The sequence below is a fragment of the Alligator sinensis genome, unplaced genomic scaffold (assembly GCF_000455745.1).
Source record: "Alligator sinensis unplaced genomic scaffold, ASM45574v1 scaffold366_1, whole genome shotgun sequence".
Lineage (NCBI taxonomy): Eukaryota > Metazoa > Chordata > Crocodylia > Alligatoridae > Alligator > Alligator sinensis.
The window spans coordinates 5,124,472-5,140,080 of NW_005841851.1; the positions used below are offsets into that span (position 1 = coordinate 5,124,472).

The 15,609-nt window shown below is 49.3% G+C and overlaps 1 protein-coding gene across 6 annotated transcripts in view; it reads right to left on the reverse strand.

Annotated features, from left to right (window-relative positions):
- The window catches only part of MEGF6 (multiple EGF like domains 6), a 323,257-nt gene that overhangs the window by 52,544 nt on the left and 255,104 nt on the right, over positions 1 to 15,609 (reverse strand). For all 6 annotated transcript variants that reach the window (XM_014523349.2, XM_014523344.2, XM_025212106.1 and 3 more), the window contains 4 exons: positions 11,190 to 11,315; positions 9,994 to 10,116; positions 8,438 to 8,560; positions 5,513 to 5,650 (listed from right to left, as the gene is read on the reverse strand). In XM_014523349.2, the coding sequence (XP_014378835.1) occupies positions 5,513 to 5,650; positions 8,438 to 8,560; positions 9,994 to 10,116; positions 11,190 to 11,315 (510 nt within the window). The remainder of the gene's footprint in view (positions 1 to 5,512; positions 5,651 to 8,437; positions 8,561 to 9,993; positions 10,117 to 11,189; positions 11,316 to 15,609) is intronic.

Consider the following 15,609-nt stretch of genomic DNA (forward strand, 5'->3'; position numbering starts at 1 on the left):
ACTTAGGAACCTTAACTCGGGCACAGTAATATTAACTCAGGTGTAAAAATAACTGACAGGGAAGTATTGGAGGCAATGTCAAGACCCTCAAGAATGCTAGATTTTGTTTTATGAAACTGAATAAGAGATTTAACTTTAACTATAATGACTACAGCATTAATGATACAATATTCTGTGACTACTTTTGCCTATGCTTCATTTTTTTAAACTTTATATATACTCTAGGAAATTAGTGCACATTCCAATATTTGCTTTTTGCTTTGATCTTAAAACTGAATAATATAGTGCTAAGTCCCTACCGTATAAGTAAAGCTTCTAGTTTCTCTTTAACGGGAGAAATATATGTTGTGTTATATGGGACGATGTGCCACACCATGTGCACCCTTTTTCAAAATCCTAGATTCGCCCATGCTTAGGGAGATAACTTGTATTGGACCAACTACATAGTTGGGATAAAGTTAGACAAGCTTTCAAATGCAAGACATTCTTCATCAGGTCTCTGCTTACAGGAAGCCAAGCACTGAAGCTTCCTGTGATCAGACACCTGATGAAGAATGTCTTGCATTTGACAGTTCATCTAACTTTATCCCAGCTACATAGTTGATCCAATATAAGATATCACCCTACAAAATCCTTCCCTCTCATAATTTATGGACCATGATGGCTACAACATCATTCTTACACTACTGTTAAATAGTCTGGGAATGTTTTAAAACGGTTTTCAGGGCTCATGGTCATAGGTGGAGGAAGAAAAAACTTTGGGGGGGAGAAGGGGGCTGAGCATAGCCCCCCACCATTGGAAAGTCTGCAGGGGGCGGAGAAAGGGCCACGGGGGGAAGGGAGGGAGCGGCGTTGCCTGACACTGCAACGGACCTGGCTGCCTCCCAGCCCAGGATGCACTGGCCTCAGCCCTGGATGCACCCGCTCCACCCGTGGGTCAGCCTCAGCTGTATCACTGGGCCAGAGGCCTCCACACCTCCCTGCTCCAGCTGCTTTGAAAGCGGCGGGCGGCGCTACGTGCATCCCGCTGCTGGGTGAGCTGAGCAGTGAGGCACATGGCATCATGCTGTGCTGCTTTCAAAGGAGTGGCAGCAAGGCGCGGAGGCAGGAAGTAGAGTGCAGCTCGTAGCTGCAGCCTGCCCTTGCCCCATGCAAAGATCAGGGGGCCACATACTCCCCAGTCCCCCGTGGCTGCCCAGCACCATGCCCCTGGACGAGGTGCCGGGCTCTGACTGTCCCATGACCCAGCCCAGCCAGGGCCCGATTCACCATGAACGGAGCCCCAGCCAGGCCAGGTCATGGGACAATCAGAGCCTGGAGGCTCATCCAGGAATGTGGCACGGTAGAGCCGAGAGGAGGGTGGAAATCCCCCTTTCCCCTTTGGCCCCCAGTGGTGCACACAGCGATGGGAGCCACCCACCTGTGCCCCTAGACAAGTCACCAGGCTCTGACTGTCCCATGACCTGGCCCAGCCGGGCTCTATTCATGGTGAATGGGGTCCTGGACGGACTGGCTCCTGGGATAGTCCCCACAGTGCAGCAGGGAGTGGGCCAGGGGCCAGGCTTTGCCCTGCCCTTACCCTACTCTCTCCTGCACTGTGGAGGCCTCGATCTGTCCTGACTCCTCCCCAAGCCCAGGGTGATACAGAAAGAAAATTAAGAGAAACTTACCTGCCTGCATGCAGCTGGGCTGGCTGCAAGTGTGCAGGGTATCTGAGTGTGCCTGCCCCTCCCCCCGGTGCAGCAGCCTGTGGCCAGGCTGTCCTAAAGCAATGTCTGCTGCTGCCCACCATTTGGGGGAGCTGACCCCCATTAGCCCCCCGACCTCTTCTGCCGCCTATGCTCATGGTAGAGGTGATATCTTTTATTAGACTGGGGTGGGCAAAATGCGGCCCGGGGGCCGGATGCAGCCCACCAAGCCATTCTATCTGGCCTGCGGCCAGAATTTTCTAATTTATTAGAAAATTAATATTAATCTGCCCTGGGCTACCTGTCACATGGCCCTCGATGGCTTGCCAATATTCAGTAAGCGGCCCTCTGCCCAAAAGAATTGCCCACCCCTGTATTAGACAAAGAAGATTTTTGCAAAAATCTTGGTTTTTCTAATAAAAGATAACACCTCTACCATGAGCCCTGATTGCTTTTTCCTCTAGACCAATACGGCTACAACCTGTTTACCTTAAAAAGGGTTTGTTGTTCATCTTTAAAGACGAGGTATGAATCCACTCTACTGAGGAAGGGACTGAATATTCATAACAGAAAGTAAACTAGAAAAGAAGCATGGTTTAGTGGTTGAGTAGAAGGGAAAAGTGTGAGAATTGTGTGGTTCTCTTCCAAGGTCCCTCACTGATTCCCTGTGTGACCTCAAGCAGGGTTCATAAAAGACTAATTTTCAGACACACTGAGCACATCTACAGGTGCATTAATGTGCTTTTCCTAATGCATATTAAATTTAGTACCTCAAATGTGAGGTACTAAATTAATATGCATTAGGCTGCACTAATGCACAGTAGCACCAATTTTTAGGTGACACTTAATGCGCAGTAGCCTATTTAACTGAGCATTAGTGTAATCGCACAGCTTTTTTACATGCTGCTTTTATGTGCAGTAATATAGGCTACTGCGCATTAAAGTGCACGTGTAGATGTGCCCACTGAGTACCCACTGCTCCAATGAACTACAATATTAGACCCTTATGCTCTGCAACTTGGTCTGCACACTCCACAAGAGGATTGCTTGTTAAGGGCTTTCCTATGCCTGGGTGAGAGCTGGAAACAGAGAGGATTACTTTAGTAGATTAATGTGTGACAGAAAGCAAGTAGTGCTTCTCAGGTCTGCAGCAAGCAATCTGGGTTTCATGCCAAACAGAAGGGCTGATGAGTGCTTTGCCCAGCAGGCTCATAAATGCCTGGCCCATGCTTTATAGCCCGATGCTGTGATTGCCTCCTGAAACCTCTACAGAAATGCCTACAGCTGCTCTTAGAGAGCTTCCACTTGATCATCTGTCAGAGAACCAGAGTCAGTGCCAAACAAGCTGGTTTGTCCAGTATGTCTTATTTCATGGAGAGTTAATCTACGGTTATGATACATCTGGGTTTTCCCAGACATGTCCTCTTTTTGGACCCTCCGATCTCTGCCTGGGTGGTTTTTTGAAATATGAACCAATGTCCAGAAGCAGGGGGAGGTAGCGGGTACATGTGCATCTGCACGTGCACACATAGGTGGCCAGCATGCAGCCAGGCAGCATTGTGGGAGCAGCCTCAGCAGCTGGATGCAGGTAAATCTGTGGGGGGCAGGGGTTAGAGGAACAGGGCTTGGGGACTGTCAGGGGGTGTGGGGGGGGCAGGAGTGTGTGGAGGGGATGGGTGTGTGAGGGAGCCTGGTGCCTGCTGGTGCTGGAGAAAGGTGTCCAAGTGCCAGGGCTGTGGCAGGGCACAGGGATGGGGGGCAGGCACCTGCCCCTCCAGTAAGGGTAGGGGGTGGGGGGGCCCTTTGATGGCAGCAAGAAGCTCTGTGACCAGGCCGGAGGCACGGGATCCAGTGCCCATACTTGTGGGGCTGGGCTGATCGGGAGACGCTGCCTGGGGGGATGTGGCCAGGCTACCTGGTGCAGCACTGGAGCCCCAGCCCATGGTGGGCAGGTGCCACAGCATCATTTATACCCTCCCGCTTGCATCGGGGCCAGACTCATTCCGCCGCCACCTGCATGAATCGGAGTTAATGCACTCTGGCCTGGTGGGGACGGGTGCAGCTGGGGACCCCTTCCAGAAAGGTTAGGGGGAATGGGGGAGTGGGGGAACTGTAGGTCAGGAGTGAGGAGCACTGGCAGGGCCAGAGGGCTGCAGGTCAGGAGTGAGGGGCACCAACAGGGATGGGGGGCTGCAGGTCTGGAGTGAGGGGCACCAGCATGGCCAGGGCAGGGGGGTGAGGGGCACTGGCAGAGCCCCTCTGCCTGTGGGTGGGGAGTGAGGTGTCCCTCTGAAAGGTGTCCTATTTTTTGGAACTGGAAATATTGTAACCCTGCCTGGTGGGGCATGTTATTCTGTTTGTTATTGGTGGTTTTGTAAAGGGGAAATGATCCTAAGGCTCAGTAGCACAGCCAGCACTTTGCACCAAAAATGAAAATCCGTCCCTAGGCCATGGGTGATTGCTCATCACCACTACTGTCCTTTTTCATTTCAATAGAAAGCAGATAACATTCTTTCTTTCAGTGCAAAAGAAGTCTCATCCCTTTTTTTGCATTATTTTGGAACCCCCAGCTCTATGCATATGATAGATCTGATGTGGCCTCATTAGCACTTCTTAACCCCTCTCTGCAGATGAGCTGCAGGACTGAGACAAGGACACAGCCAGATCTGCACTCCTAGTACACAGCTATTCAAATCAGTGCCCAAGTAAGCTATGCAATCCTTGTTCCTGCTTCAGGAAATGCCTGCCTCATGAGCGTGACGCATTCCTGGTGAGGTTAATTGCCACATGGGACAAGAAACTATGCAGTCTGAAGTGAAATGCATACATCAAGATTACGGCATTTATGAAGAAGGGGCTCAAGCTGCAGTTTCTTCCTACCCGGTGTATGAATACTTCCCTCCTACAACCAGATGGGGCCATGTTATAGATTGCTTGTAGCTGGCAGCCAATCCATCTCACTGAGATTGTTGGTCGATTGTTTCATTGCTCCTGCCATGGACACAGTTCACAAGAGGCAACACTCCTCTGCTCATTCATTCCAGGACCATATTTTGGGCACCTGAAACAAGCCACATAGGGATGCCACACAGAGAGGTTTCCCAGGACAGGCTATCTCCCTTCCAGCTCAGAAGTAAGGAAACCTGTGCACCCGAGTAGGAAATACTTGCCTCCCAAGGAAAGCATGAGAGAGACGGTACAGCCACCCCTGAGCACTCTTAGTCAGGTAGTCCTGTGGTTCACAAGTATTCTCAGATGGCAGAGTGCTTTGTACAGTCCAGATGTGATTGTGAAAATGCTGGGCTGATATGTATATGTGTGTAGGGGTGGCGGAGGCACGAGAGGAAGTCCCTGCTGCTGGGATGGGTGCAGCTGTGATTATATTTGAGGTGTTCTTATTGCATTCCCAGGTGCAGAATCATTTTCCATTGAAACTCCATCAGCTTTCTGTCACCCTTGCTGCTCTGGCAGCTTTAGGTTACTTTGCTTTGGGGTTCTGCCTTCCATGGAGTATGTTCTTGGCTCCACAAATTGGCTCCCAGTTAAACATACATCACACATGCCCAGTCCCTGCTTTCCAACAGTTCTTGATAAATCCTTCCCCCACTACAGCCAGTGGCACAAGCCACTGGGAAACCTGTAGAGGGAAAACAAGTGTATGGCTCTGCCTGGCCCTGAAAAGATCACATATGAGGTTAAAGTTATGGCTTGAAGATGGAAAGTTTTCATGACCAGAAGAAAAGCACTCCCTTGCATAGTGGAGGTTGGTCCTTGATCAGGGCTTTCTACGTGATACAAACAACAGCGACTTCTCTGCTCCTTACCAATGCAAGTTTTTTGATCCTCATCGAGTTGGTAACCCAAGTTACAGGTGCACTCTGGACCAGAGCTGGTGTGACGGCAAAGATGGGAACATCCACCATTGTTGGCCTCACAGCTATTCACGATCTCCATCTCTATCCCTGGAAAGCAGACAGACAGGCTGCATGAGTACGTATGCAGCATTCTGTAGCACTGCATTTGTCCCAGGATCATGACTGAGCCATGATCCATTGTAGGTCCATTGTGCCACAGTCTGATGGGGACCTACTGCTGGGCATTACCAACTGAAACCAAGCAGGTCTTAACATGTGGATAAAATATATCTGTCTAAACATAGCTCCCAGGAATCATGAGAATAGAAATAACCTGCAAAGGACAAGGAATAAGACTAGCTGTGCCTGGATCCACTTCTGGCAAAGGAAGCAACACACAAACATACACCCCTCCCGGTGCCAGGCCAGGCCCCCTTATCCCTGCACAACTGTGTTGTGGAGCAGTCTCTGCATCACCTTTTGGACAGACCTGGACATGGGCAGATTGAGCCCACTACTTGGTCCCATCACTGGCTCCTGATTTCTGCTATGCTCCAGTACATGCTGCCAGCCAGAAGTTAGCCCCATACCTTCCTCATTTCAGCACATCAAGTTTTGATGACAACTAGAAATGGGAACAGCAGCACAGAGCTAATGACAGAAATACTTAGATCCCTACAGCTAGAGGAGCTGGACCCAGTGCCTGACATGCTGGAAGAAACATTAGATGCAAAGATACACAAGGCTTTTGCCACAGTATAAAGAGGTTTCAACTGAGGAGTCTATGGCTGATACAAAGTTTATTAATCATGTCCTTGAAAATAAAGCTGGTTATTTTACTTTCCTTAAGCACAAAAGGACTTGTGCCTGCAAGGCCCTTGGCTCTGTTCTGTGCTTCCCCAAAACAAATTCCTATTTTTAATGCATGAAATGCAGTTGGGTATTTTTGTGAAGCCCTGGTAGTATCCTGAGCAGGTGAGGTCAGGGGCAGGAGCATGTGGCCCACAAATGCTGTGTCCCTCTGGGCAGTCACTAGAGACATGCCCCAGTGAGGAGAGCAGATCTGCCTTTCGCTCTGGTCTCCGGAGGATTAAAGGGGAGAGTGAGTTGGAGAACATTGCATTCCTGTCTCTCTGTTACCACAGTAAAGCAATCAGAGCGTTAGGGAAGGCAAGTCTCTGCTTCTGAGGCACCTGAGAAGGAGGCTTGAAGAAAATTAATACTATACAAATCATCAAATTGGGGCCTTTGTCTCAGGAAGAAGCCAGAGCTTCACGGAAGCAGGTGCAGAGGGTGAGACATCCTCTCACTTGGAGAGGTGGCCATTTCACAGCGCAGCAGAGGTAGCTGATACCAGCAAGTGCAGGGGATGTGGGGAAGGCACTGATTTAGACTACCTGGTCCAGAGTCTTACATCTTTTACCAGCAGCACCAACAAACAAACCTGACTAAAAGCACCGGGCTTAGAGAATCTTCCACATGTACCAAAGTCACCTGCAGACCAGCGAACAGCAGCAGCCAAGAAGAGACTGGCCACCTTTGCCAGAGCAGTTACAACCTTCAGTTAGCCCTTCATAGAGAAGATCTACAGCTCTCAGGCTCATGTTTGGCTTCCTGAAATGATGCTCTATAAACCTAGCTGACTTCATTTCTCATCTCTGTCCAAGACAGGAGGGAACCTTGCTTGTTTAAAACAAAACAATCATGTTAAGGGAAATATCTTTATATGATCTGCAGGCTTCAATAAGCTGTGCTATTTGGGGGGAAATAAGTCTTATCTCAGGGCTTCAGTGGGATACAGCTTCAGCCCTGCACTGCATATCGCTGCCAGACCCTGTCAGTTCAACTTGATTTCTTCTTAAGTCAAGTTTAATGTGAACACCGAGGCCACTAGCAGTTGTTGGGCTTATTGGGATCTGACTGTCCTGGGCTTTGACTTGCATCAAAACAGGAGCAGGACAGTTATTTACACAGACAGATTGAATGGGAATTACCTCAAATTAACTCTGATTGGGCGGGAGAAAAAGTGTTATATTGGTACTTCACAGGGATGTAACATGGGACAATGGAGTTGTACATCTGTACGATCCCAGAATGGAAAATTTCATTCCCAGAGAAATGTGACATCTGTTTTTAGCCTCAGATGAGCAGTGAGTGCCTTAGCAGCAGGACTGGGAAAGACGGAAGGATAAACCTACTGGAACACTCCACTCTCCTTCTGCCCAGACAGTTAGCAATGGCTGGCAGAGGACAACTATTGCAAGCATGAGCACACGTAGAGATAAAACCCAGCTAAGAGAACATTAAACCCACTATCATATGCATGTATAATGACCAGGAGGAAGCCCAGGGTGGTCCTTTCACAGCAACAGCCAGCAGTGCTTTAAATGTCTGTGGACAATTGATTATCCGGCCAGTCTTTTTTCAGCTGACAAAGAGCTTGTGCCTGAAGCTTGCTTTGCATCTTCCCGACCTTGGACATTTGTTTCATCCCTGGATGGAGCTAAATGAACCATGTGAGGTCAAGTTCTACCTCCAATTACAGCTCTGCAACTCCTTGATTATCCCTTCAGGGCTAGCCAAGAGCAAAATTTGGCTCATTGCTTTCCAGCAGCTCCCCCTCACTGCAGCCAGAGGCACCAGCCCTTTAAGGACCTGGCATGGCTTCTTCTTGGGTGGGGGAACAACAGTCACATTAACATCCTGGGAAATGTGCCAGCGAGAATGCCAGTAATGCTCACTGTATCAGCTGCTATGGAGCAATAAAGCATGAAAGTCTGTCAGTCCCAGGGGTCATCTCAGTGCTGCTTCTTTCCCTCCTGAATCCTGATAAGCAAAGAGATCTCTCCAGGTTGCCTGAGGGCAAGGGGCTCCTTCAGGACAATCTACACTTACTGTAGCACTGCTTGCCATCTGCTCCCAGCTCATACCCGGGGTTACAAGTGCATTTGAAGGAGCCCCGAGTGTTGAGACAGCTGTGTGCACACATGGCCAGTCCAGTTGCACACTCATTCACATCTGCAAGAGAAAACAGGCAGTCAGCACACCCAGCCAGCAAGTTCTGCCAGGAAAATGTTCCCCAGAGAGCATGGCTGCCTGCATTTCAGAGTCCTCAAGGGTGGAATTTTGCAGGGTTTCTGTACCTGGTCTCCTGGGGCGCAGACAGAAGTGCAGCTTCCCGCTGTAACTCAGAATGCTTTGCAGGAAGTGTTCTGAGTTACAGCGAAACCCGACCAAACAGAAGTTCACTCTTGGTTCCAAGGCTGGAGGGGAATCTAGTTGCTGGCTACAAGCCTGCATCTGGTTTGCCCTAGCAATGACCCCTCCTCCCTGTCAGTCTGCCCTGTTTTCAGAATGGGAGGGGGGAAAGGGAGAAGAGGAAGCTCATCCAAGAGGTTTCCCAGATGGTGCTGGAGGGTGGGGTGGGTGAATTGGACCCTGCCCCCCTTTGGGGGACTCCAATACACCTGCTCCACCCTACAGCGGGGGCTGAAAAAACTCCAGACCTAAGTCCTTCTGCTCCCTTCCCCCCTCCCATTCTGAAAACAACTTGGAGGTTGGCAGGCAGGCAGACACAAGTTACAGAAGACACTTTTGTTTTGAAACATCTTCATCTGAACCCTCATGCAACGAGGGTTCAGATTTTAGCCTGATTGGCCATTTTTGAAGCGGTCTGTAGCTATACACTTGTGTTTGGTCACAGCTATAGATCACTTTCTGGGGCCACATAGGGCAAAAATTGTCACTTCTGTCTGCACTCCTGGATCTTCTATTAGGTAAAAGCAGAAAATATCCCTATGAGTGGTTAAGTTGAAGTTCTGTAACTGGGGGAAGGGGCTGACAAACATTCAGCTACTGAATAGTGGACTCCAAGATGAATATGAATCGTCAGCATGATGAAATCATCAGCAAAGCTAACTGCATTTTATCATGCATCAGCAGATACATGACAAATAGATCCAAGGAGGTGATACTTCCCCTCTATGTGGCATTGGTCAGGCAGCAGTTGAAGTACTGCATCCAGTTTTGGGTGCCGTACTTCAAGAAGGATGTTGATAGACTCGAGAGGGTCCAGAGGAGGGCCACTCATATGGTTAGGGGCTTACAGGACAAGCCCTATGAGGAGAGACTGAGGGACCTGGATCTCTTCAGCCTCTGCAAGAGAAGACTGAGAGGTGATCTTGTGGCTGCCTACAAATTCATTAGGGGAACGCAGCAATGGATCGGAGATGCTCTGTTCACCAGGGCGCCTCTTGGGGTAACAAGGAACAATGGTCACAAACTGACAGAGAGCAGATTTAGGCTAGATATCAGGAAAAATTTCTTCATGGTAAGGGTGGCCAAAGTTTGAAATGGGCTTCCAAGGGAGGTGGTGCTCTCCCCTACCTTGGGGGTCTTTAAGAGAAGGGAGAGAGAGGGCTTCAGATCTCCTCATGGTGTGCGTACTGTACCTTCACAGGCCTTGTTGTCAGCTGCCAGCCGGTAGCCAGGATGGCACTCACAGTGTGCCATGCCACGGTGATTTTGACATTTGTGCATACAGCCTCCATTTCGATCAGCACATGGGCTCTTCACTGCAGAGACAAAGCACAGAGCAAAACAACCTCATTGCACACCTGCCCAGATTAACCTCCATCATACCCAAGTGCAGCCTCAGGGAGAGGTATGGGGAAACCAAATGCAATCAGGAGCAATGAGGCCAGGACACCAGAGGTTATGCCTGTGGAGCCTTTATTAACGAGATGAGTATTCAGGGCTTGCAGCTTCTGTCTCAATCTAAAAGACGAGGGACGCAGTATGAGTTCCTGGAAAAGCAATGGGCTGAGCTAGCTGGAGCCTTTCCAGAGGAGTGCTGGCACAAGCACGGCCAGAGAGCCCAGCAGGGGGGAAGAGCAGGGCCAGCTCCTTTCAACAGCTTTCCCCAGGGATCTGACCCATTTCTGACCCATGCCAGGGGCCAGGCAGACACACAACTGAGAAATCTGCCCAGACACTCTATTTTTAACATCCCAGATAGGCCTATTTCCTGAGGAGCCCCACAGCCCAAACCTTTCCCTTCACAGCTTGCATGCCAACTACTGTCAGCAAGATGCTTGGACTCCTGTTCCTTCTGACTTCCAGCACTGCCCCTCCTCACCCCATGGAGAGAACAGGACATAATTGCCAGGAATGGTCTGATGGCCAGAGGAGAGAGGAAGGGTTCCTGTTTCACTGATGGAGACTGCTGCCCTGTAGTGTGCTCAGGAGCATGTGGCCTGAAACAGTTTCACTGTGTTTGGCTGGGCTCCAGCTGCTCTTCCTCAGCTTCCAAAATAATCCCCGGAAGATGTCTCAGGCAATATAGCATGCAGAATTGGCACTCTTTCCTACTGGAGAGTTTCATCTCTTTCTGATATGCTCAACATTGGAGCAGGCAACTGAGGCATCCTGATGGTTTCTGTTTAGTTAGATACATAGGCTAGTCACCTAGTTATCATTAACCATTTTGTGCCTGACTCCCTCCTTTAGGGAAGCATCAGGAACCACACCACAGAGCTCCCACAGGCTCTGCTCTGGCTGTGCTCCAAAGCTTAGAAAAGCAATGGAAAAGGGGGAGGGCAGTGCTTCTCCATTCCCAATTCACCCCCAGAGCCCAGGGGAGACTCACAGATACAATGCTTGCCATCCTCCTTCAGCTGATAGTTGTGCCGGCATTGGCACCGGTGTTGAGTTAACGTCAGCTGCAGACAATTGTGCTCACAGCCACCATTGTTGACAGCACAGGTGTTCACGGCTAGCAGAAAAAGGGGCAAGACAGTAACACAATTAAAGAAGGGCTGTAGAAAAATGGATGAAAGACTGCTTGCCAAGAACTAGGGCCAAATACACAAACTCCTGCAACAGAGCAGGAATCAGACTGGCTAATGGAAATTTTAGCCTCTGCAGCATATTCAGCCCAAGGGCAAGTGGGACAGTTCAATGTTTAAACTGCACCTATAACTGCAAGTTTCCTTCATTACCGGTATGTTTTGAACTTGACAGACCATGTACACAGCACAGCATTGTGCAAGAAAGACATCCAAAGCAGCCCACCAAATTTGGTACATTATTCTTTGATGATGGGAGAAGCTCTGTTGAAAAGTGTGAGTCAGCACCATGAAAACCCTGTTTGCAAGAAATCAGAGCTCCCAGTCCTGCTCCTGGCTGCTCCCACGGGGAGTGGAACACAGGTCAGGCCGTTTCTGGCTTGAGTTACATAATCCAAAACTCAATTCGGAAAGCTATGTGGGAGGGGAGGGAATGACAAGCATGCTTGCTTTACAACCGCTAATCCCTTCCGAGCAGGTGCCGGGGTAAGAGGGCAGGGTCTGTGCACTGTTTGTTTACCATGGAAATTCTTGTAATTGTGTTTAAAAGACACTGGCTACAGACTTAACAGCCATGCTAGCTCCGGGTAATCATGACTGTTTACAATGAATGATGGCCTGAGGGGGACTCAAGCATGCTCTCGTGACAAAATGATACGGAAAATTAACTTTCTGGCTCGGAGCCACCCAACAAGCCCCCTGAAGACACAGAGCAGGGCCCCATGGTTACACTGCAGCCCCACTGGGAACACCTCAGCAGACACACTCAAAGCCGTGTGCTGTACACTTGCACGTAACTTCTGCACGGCATCCTGGGGGCTTGGGCTGATTCCCTGGTTTACATTAGAGCTGGTGTTATCCCTGTCAAAGACATCTAGTATCTTCTTCATACCTGCAACAGATCTTAGAGAGAGAGGTGCTGGCAGGGATGCCCATCTAGGAGTTAGCACAGAGGATTGCGAATACAATACTAAAGTTCTCTCCCCTGCCATGCTACTGAGCCCTGCAGGTGCCCAAAGGTTTTTCAAGCAACAGAGTCAGGCTGCATCCCTAAAATTCCTGCACTAGCCTGTTCCTAAGTGTAACAGCGTGTTCCTCTGGCCACTCAATTGACAGGTGGGCCTTGCATCTCTAGCTAATATGCTGAGATCATACCAGCACCAAAAAATTTAAAAAAAAATCAATGGCTCTGACTTCTTGTCATTCCCAGGAGAGATCTGAACCAGAAAACAGAGAAGAAACCATTACTTTAGACCAGTGGTGCTCAACCTTTTTCGCTGATGGACCAGATGGGCAGTGGCTGATTTCTCCATAGGCCGGATCTGGCTGGTGCCCTTGGCCTGGCACCTAAAGCGGTCATGGTGGGACCTCATGTGGGGGTCAGGAGCAAGGGAAGGCAGCCTGGCCCCAACCCAGCCCTGCTGAAGGGAAAAGGGGCTTCACTGTGCCCTGATCAAGCCACAGGTGGACAGGGGGCATGGGCCCAGCCTTGATCTAGCTGCAGAGAGCAGTGTGGGGGAGAATTTCCAAAACTCAACCAGCTTTTAGGAATTTGGCAGCATGGGAGCATGACCATATTGATTGTCATTGCTCCCCCATTGCCAAATTTCCTGACCTCTGGGGAGCATTGTGGGCTGGAAATCATGGAAAGATTTGGCCTGCAGGCTGGAAGTTGAGCACCCCTGCTTTAGACCATTGTGCTAGCGCACTGTAACAGGGAACCTCAGCCCTGTTACTAAGAGGCAGGGTTGCCCCTTTAATACCCGAGTCTACAGGAACATCAAGCACCAGGAGGGTAGGGTCTAATAGCCCAACCACCCAGGCTGGTCAGTTGACATGAAGGGGATAGGCCTCTGGGCACATATAAACTCCAGGGCCGAGGTTGGCAGGGGGAGGTCTCTGGCAAGCAGCCAGGGCAAGAGAGCTCCTGAACAGCAAAACTACCCAGGAACACTGGCTGCTGGCCAGACTGTTGCTGTGGCTAATGAGACTCCAGGAATCTACAAGGTACCCAGAGCTGGGGGGTGCTCAATATGCGAGGAACAGTTTGGAGTTTTCAAGGAGCCAGAGTGTGGCTTGTATGACTTGTATTATGTTGTAGCCCAGGGGCTCGTATTTATGTTATTGGTTTATCTGCTGGACTGGGCTGAGGCTATTTGGGGAGGAGGGGGCCTCGTTGGGGCACACTACCGTACTCAGACCCCAGTGCCAGGGGGGTGCAGTGACAGGGGATGCTCAGACCCCAGCGCCTTAGGGCACAGGTCAACATTTATATACCATCTACGAGGCATGGGCCACTGTGTAGGGGAGGTTTGGAGCGGTAGATAGCGACCCCTAGTGTTGAGGTAGTAAATGGGCAGCCTCCCACCTGAGTAACATCATAATTATTGTTCCATCAAGGCATGGCAGGCGAGATAGGTGGGTGGGGAGCCCAGAGACAGGGTCAGGCCTATGTTAGACAGGCCCAGGGATGGACCCCTGTCACACCCACGTACTCTTAAGGAGCATCTTACCCAAAGATGTGGCTCTAAAGAAAAATGTCTCTCCAGCAAAGTTGAGAAACACTCCCTTAAATTGTATCAGTCCTGTGAAAACACTCATGTACACAACAGTGCATGTGAAGTATCACATTGCACACTGCACTTCCCAGTCTGGCATGTACAGACAAGCCAAAAAACACATCCTGGAATGGAAGCCCAGAAAGGGTTTCTATAAACATCAAAGAATACCAGAGACTGGGCAAAGGTTGAACACCTCCAACCTGCTCCTTCCCTGGGAGAAGGATCCACTGTGCTTTCAGGGAAGAGACTTATAAGAGAACTAACATAATCCTTAATGAAAAATCTCTGTCCACATACCAGCTCTGCTCAGGTAATCCTATGCCTGTGGGCAGCCACCAGAGGATCACTAACCACCCAAGTTTAGAAAGTGAATGCTAGGAAAAGTCTCTCTTTTTCATGGAGGTCTCTCAGCCCCTAAAAAACTCCCTTGTATAAAACACATACTGCCCTGTGTGTCCCACAGAGAAAAGGAGACCTTGCCAGGCTCCGCATCACTGTTTTTTAAGGACTGTTATTTTGCAGTCATACTGCACTGAGTCAGCGTGCCGCCACCGCAACACTGTACACCACAGCTCCTTTCATCTCTGGATCTCAAAGGGTTTAATACATGTTCATTGCTGAAACCTCACAAAGCTCATGTGATGGATACATAAAGTGGTTCATAGGAAAACACATGTGCATGACTAAGAGATGAGTTTAAGCGGGGTTACAATGTGATGCAAAGTATCAAGGGTACCGAACCATATAGAAGATTCAAGGAGGTTGCTGGCCTGTCTCCATTAGGCTGAGGTGTTAAGCACCCTATATACCTGCCTGGAGAGAAGCACTTGCATCCCTTTTTATGAGGATGCACTGAGTGCTGTTCTTAGGCTGCTGTGGATCAGTGCCAACACCTCGCTCCTTGTGGGCTCCAACGCCAAGCTGGCTCCTTCAGCCACATTAGAGGGGAATTCACCAGATACTGCAGTAGTAAATGCTGCTATTTACAGTTCACTTTTAAATAAGAAATCCCAGCTCCTACAGAAGGGGTTATAAAGAGATGGAACCAGGGCCAAAGGAGGATGTCCAGGAAAAAAAAGGATATAAAGTTATACCACGTGGCCATCTGACTGTAAAAACCTGTCAGTCAAATACAGCACAGCTTTTCTTCTCAGTGATGAAAAATGATCCCTATGCTTAGATGTGCTCTAAATTGAAATAGGCTTCATGGAGTTGTTCAATGCCGTTCCTTTACCTTCCTAATTAAGTCCCTATAATTTGCACCTTTTTCTGCCCACTATCATTTGTAACACACAGTCTCTGTTGCAGCAAAGCAGATCCAAAAAGTACCAAAGACAATTTGGTTAAACAGCTCCACTTTGTATCAGAACATCAGAAAAACTAAATAGCCTTCACTGTTTGGGAGACATTGGTCCAGCATGCAAATGGAAAGCCACAAGAATGCATTGTTTTTTCCTGCAAACAATTCTCCCAACACGTCTGCCTTCAACCGGAGCACAGGACCTTCCTGAGAGAGAACAGTCTGCACTTCCCTCAGCATCAAGGCAAACATAAGCCTCTGATTAACTAAACAACATTCTTGGGAACAAAACTGACTTAATTGGGTCAAAATGTTGCAGCGTACTGCTCAGTGCTGGAGCAGGAATTGCCCAACTGCGTT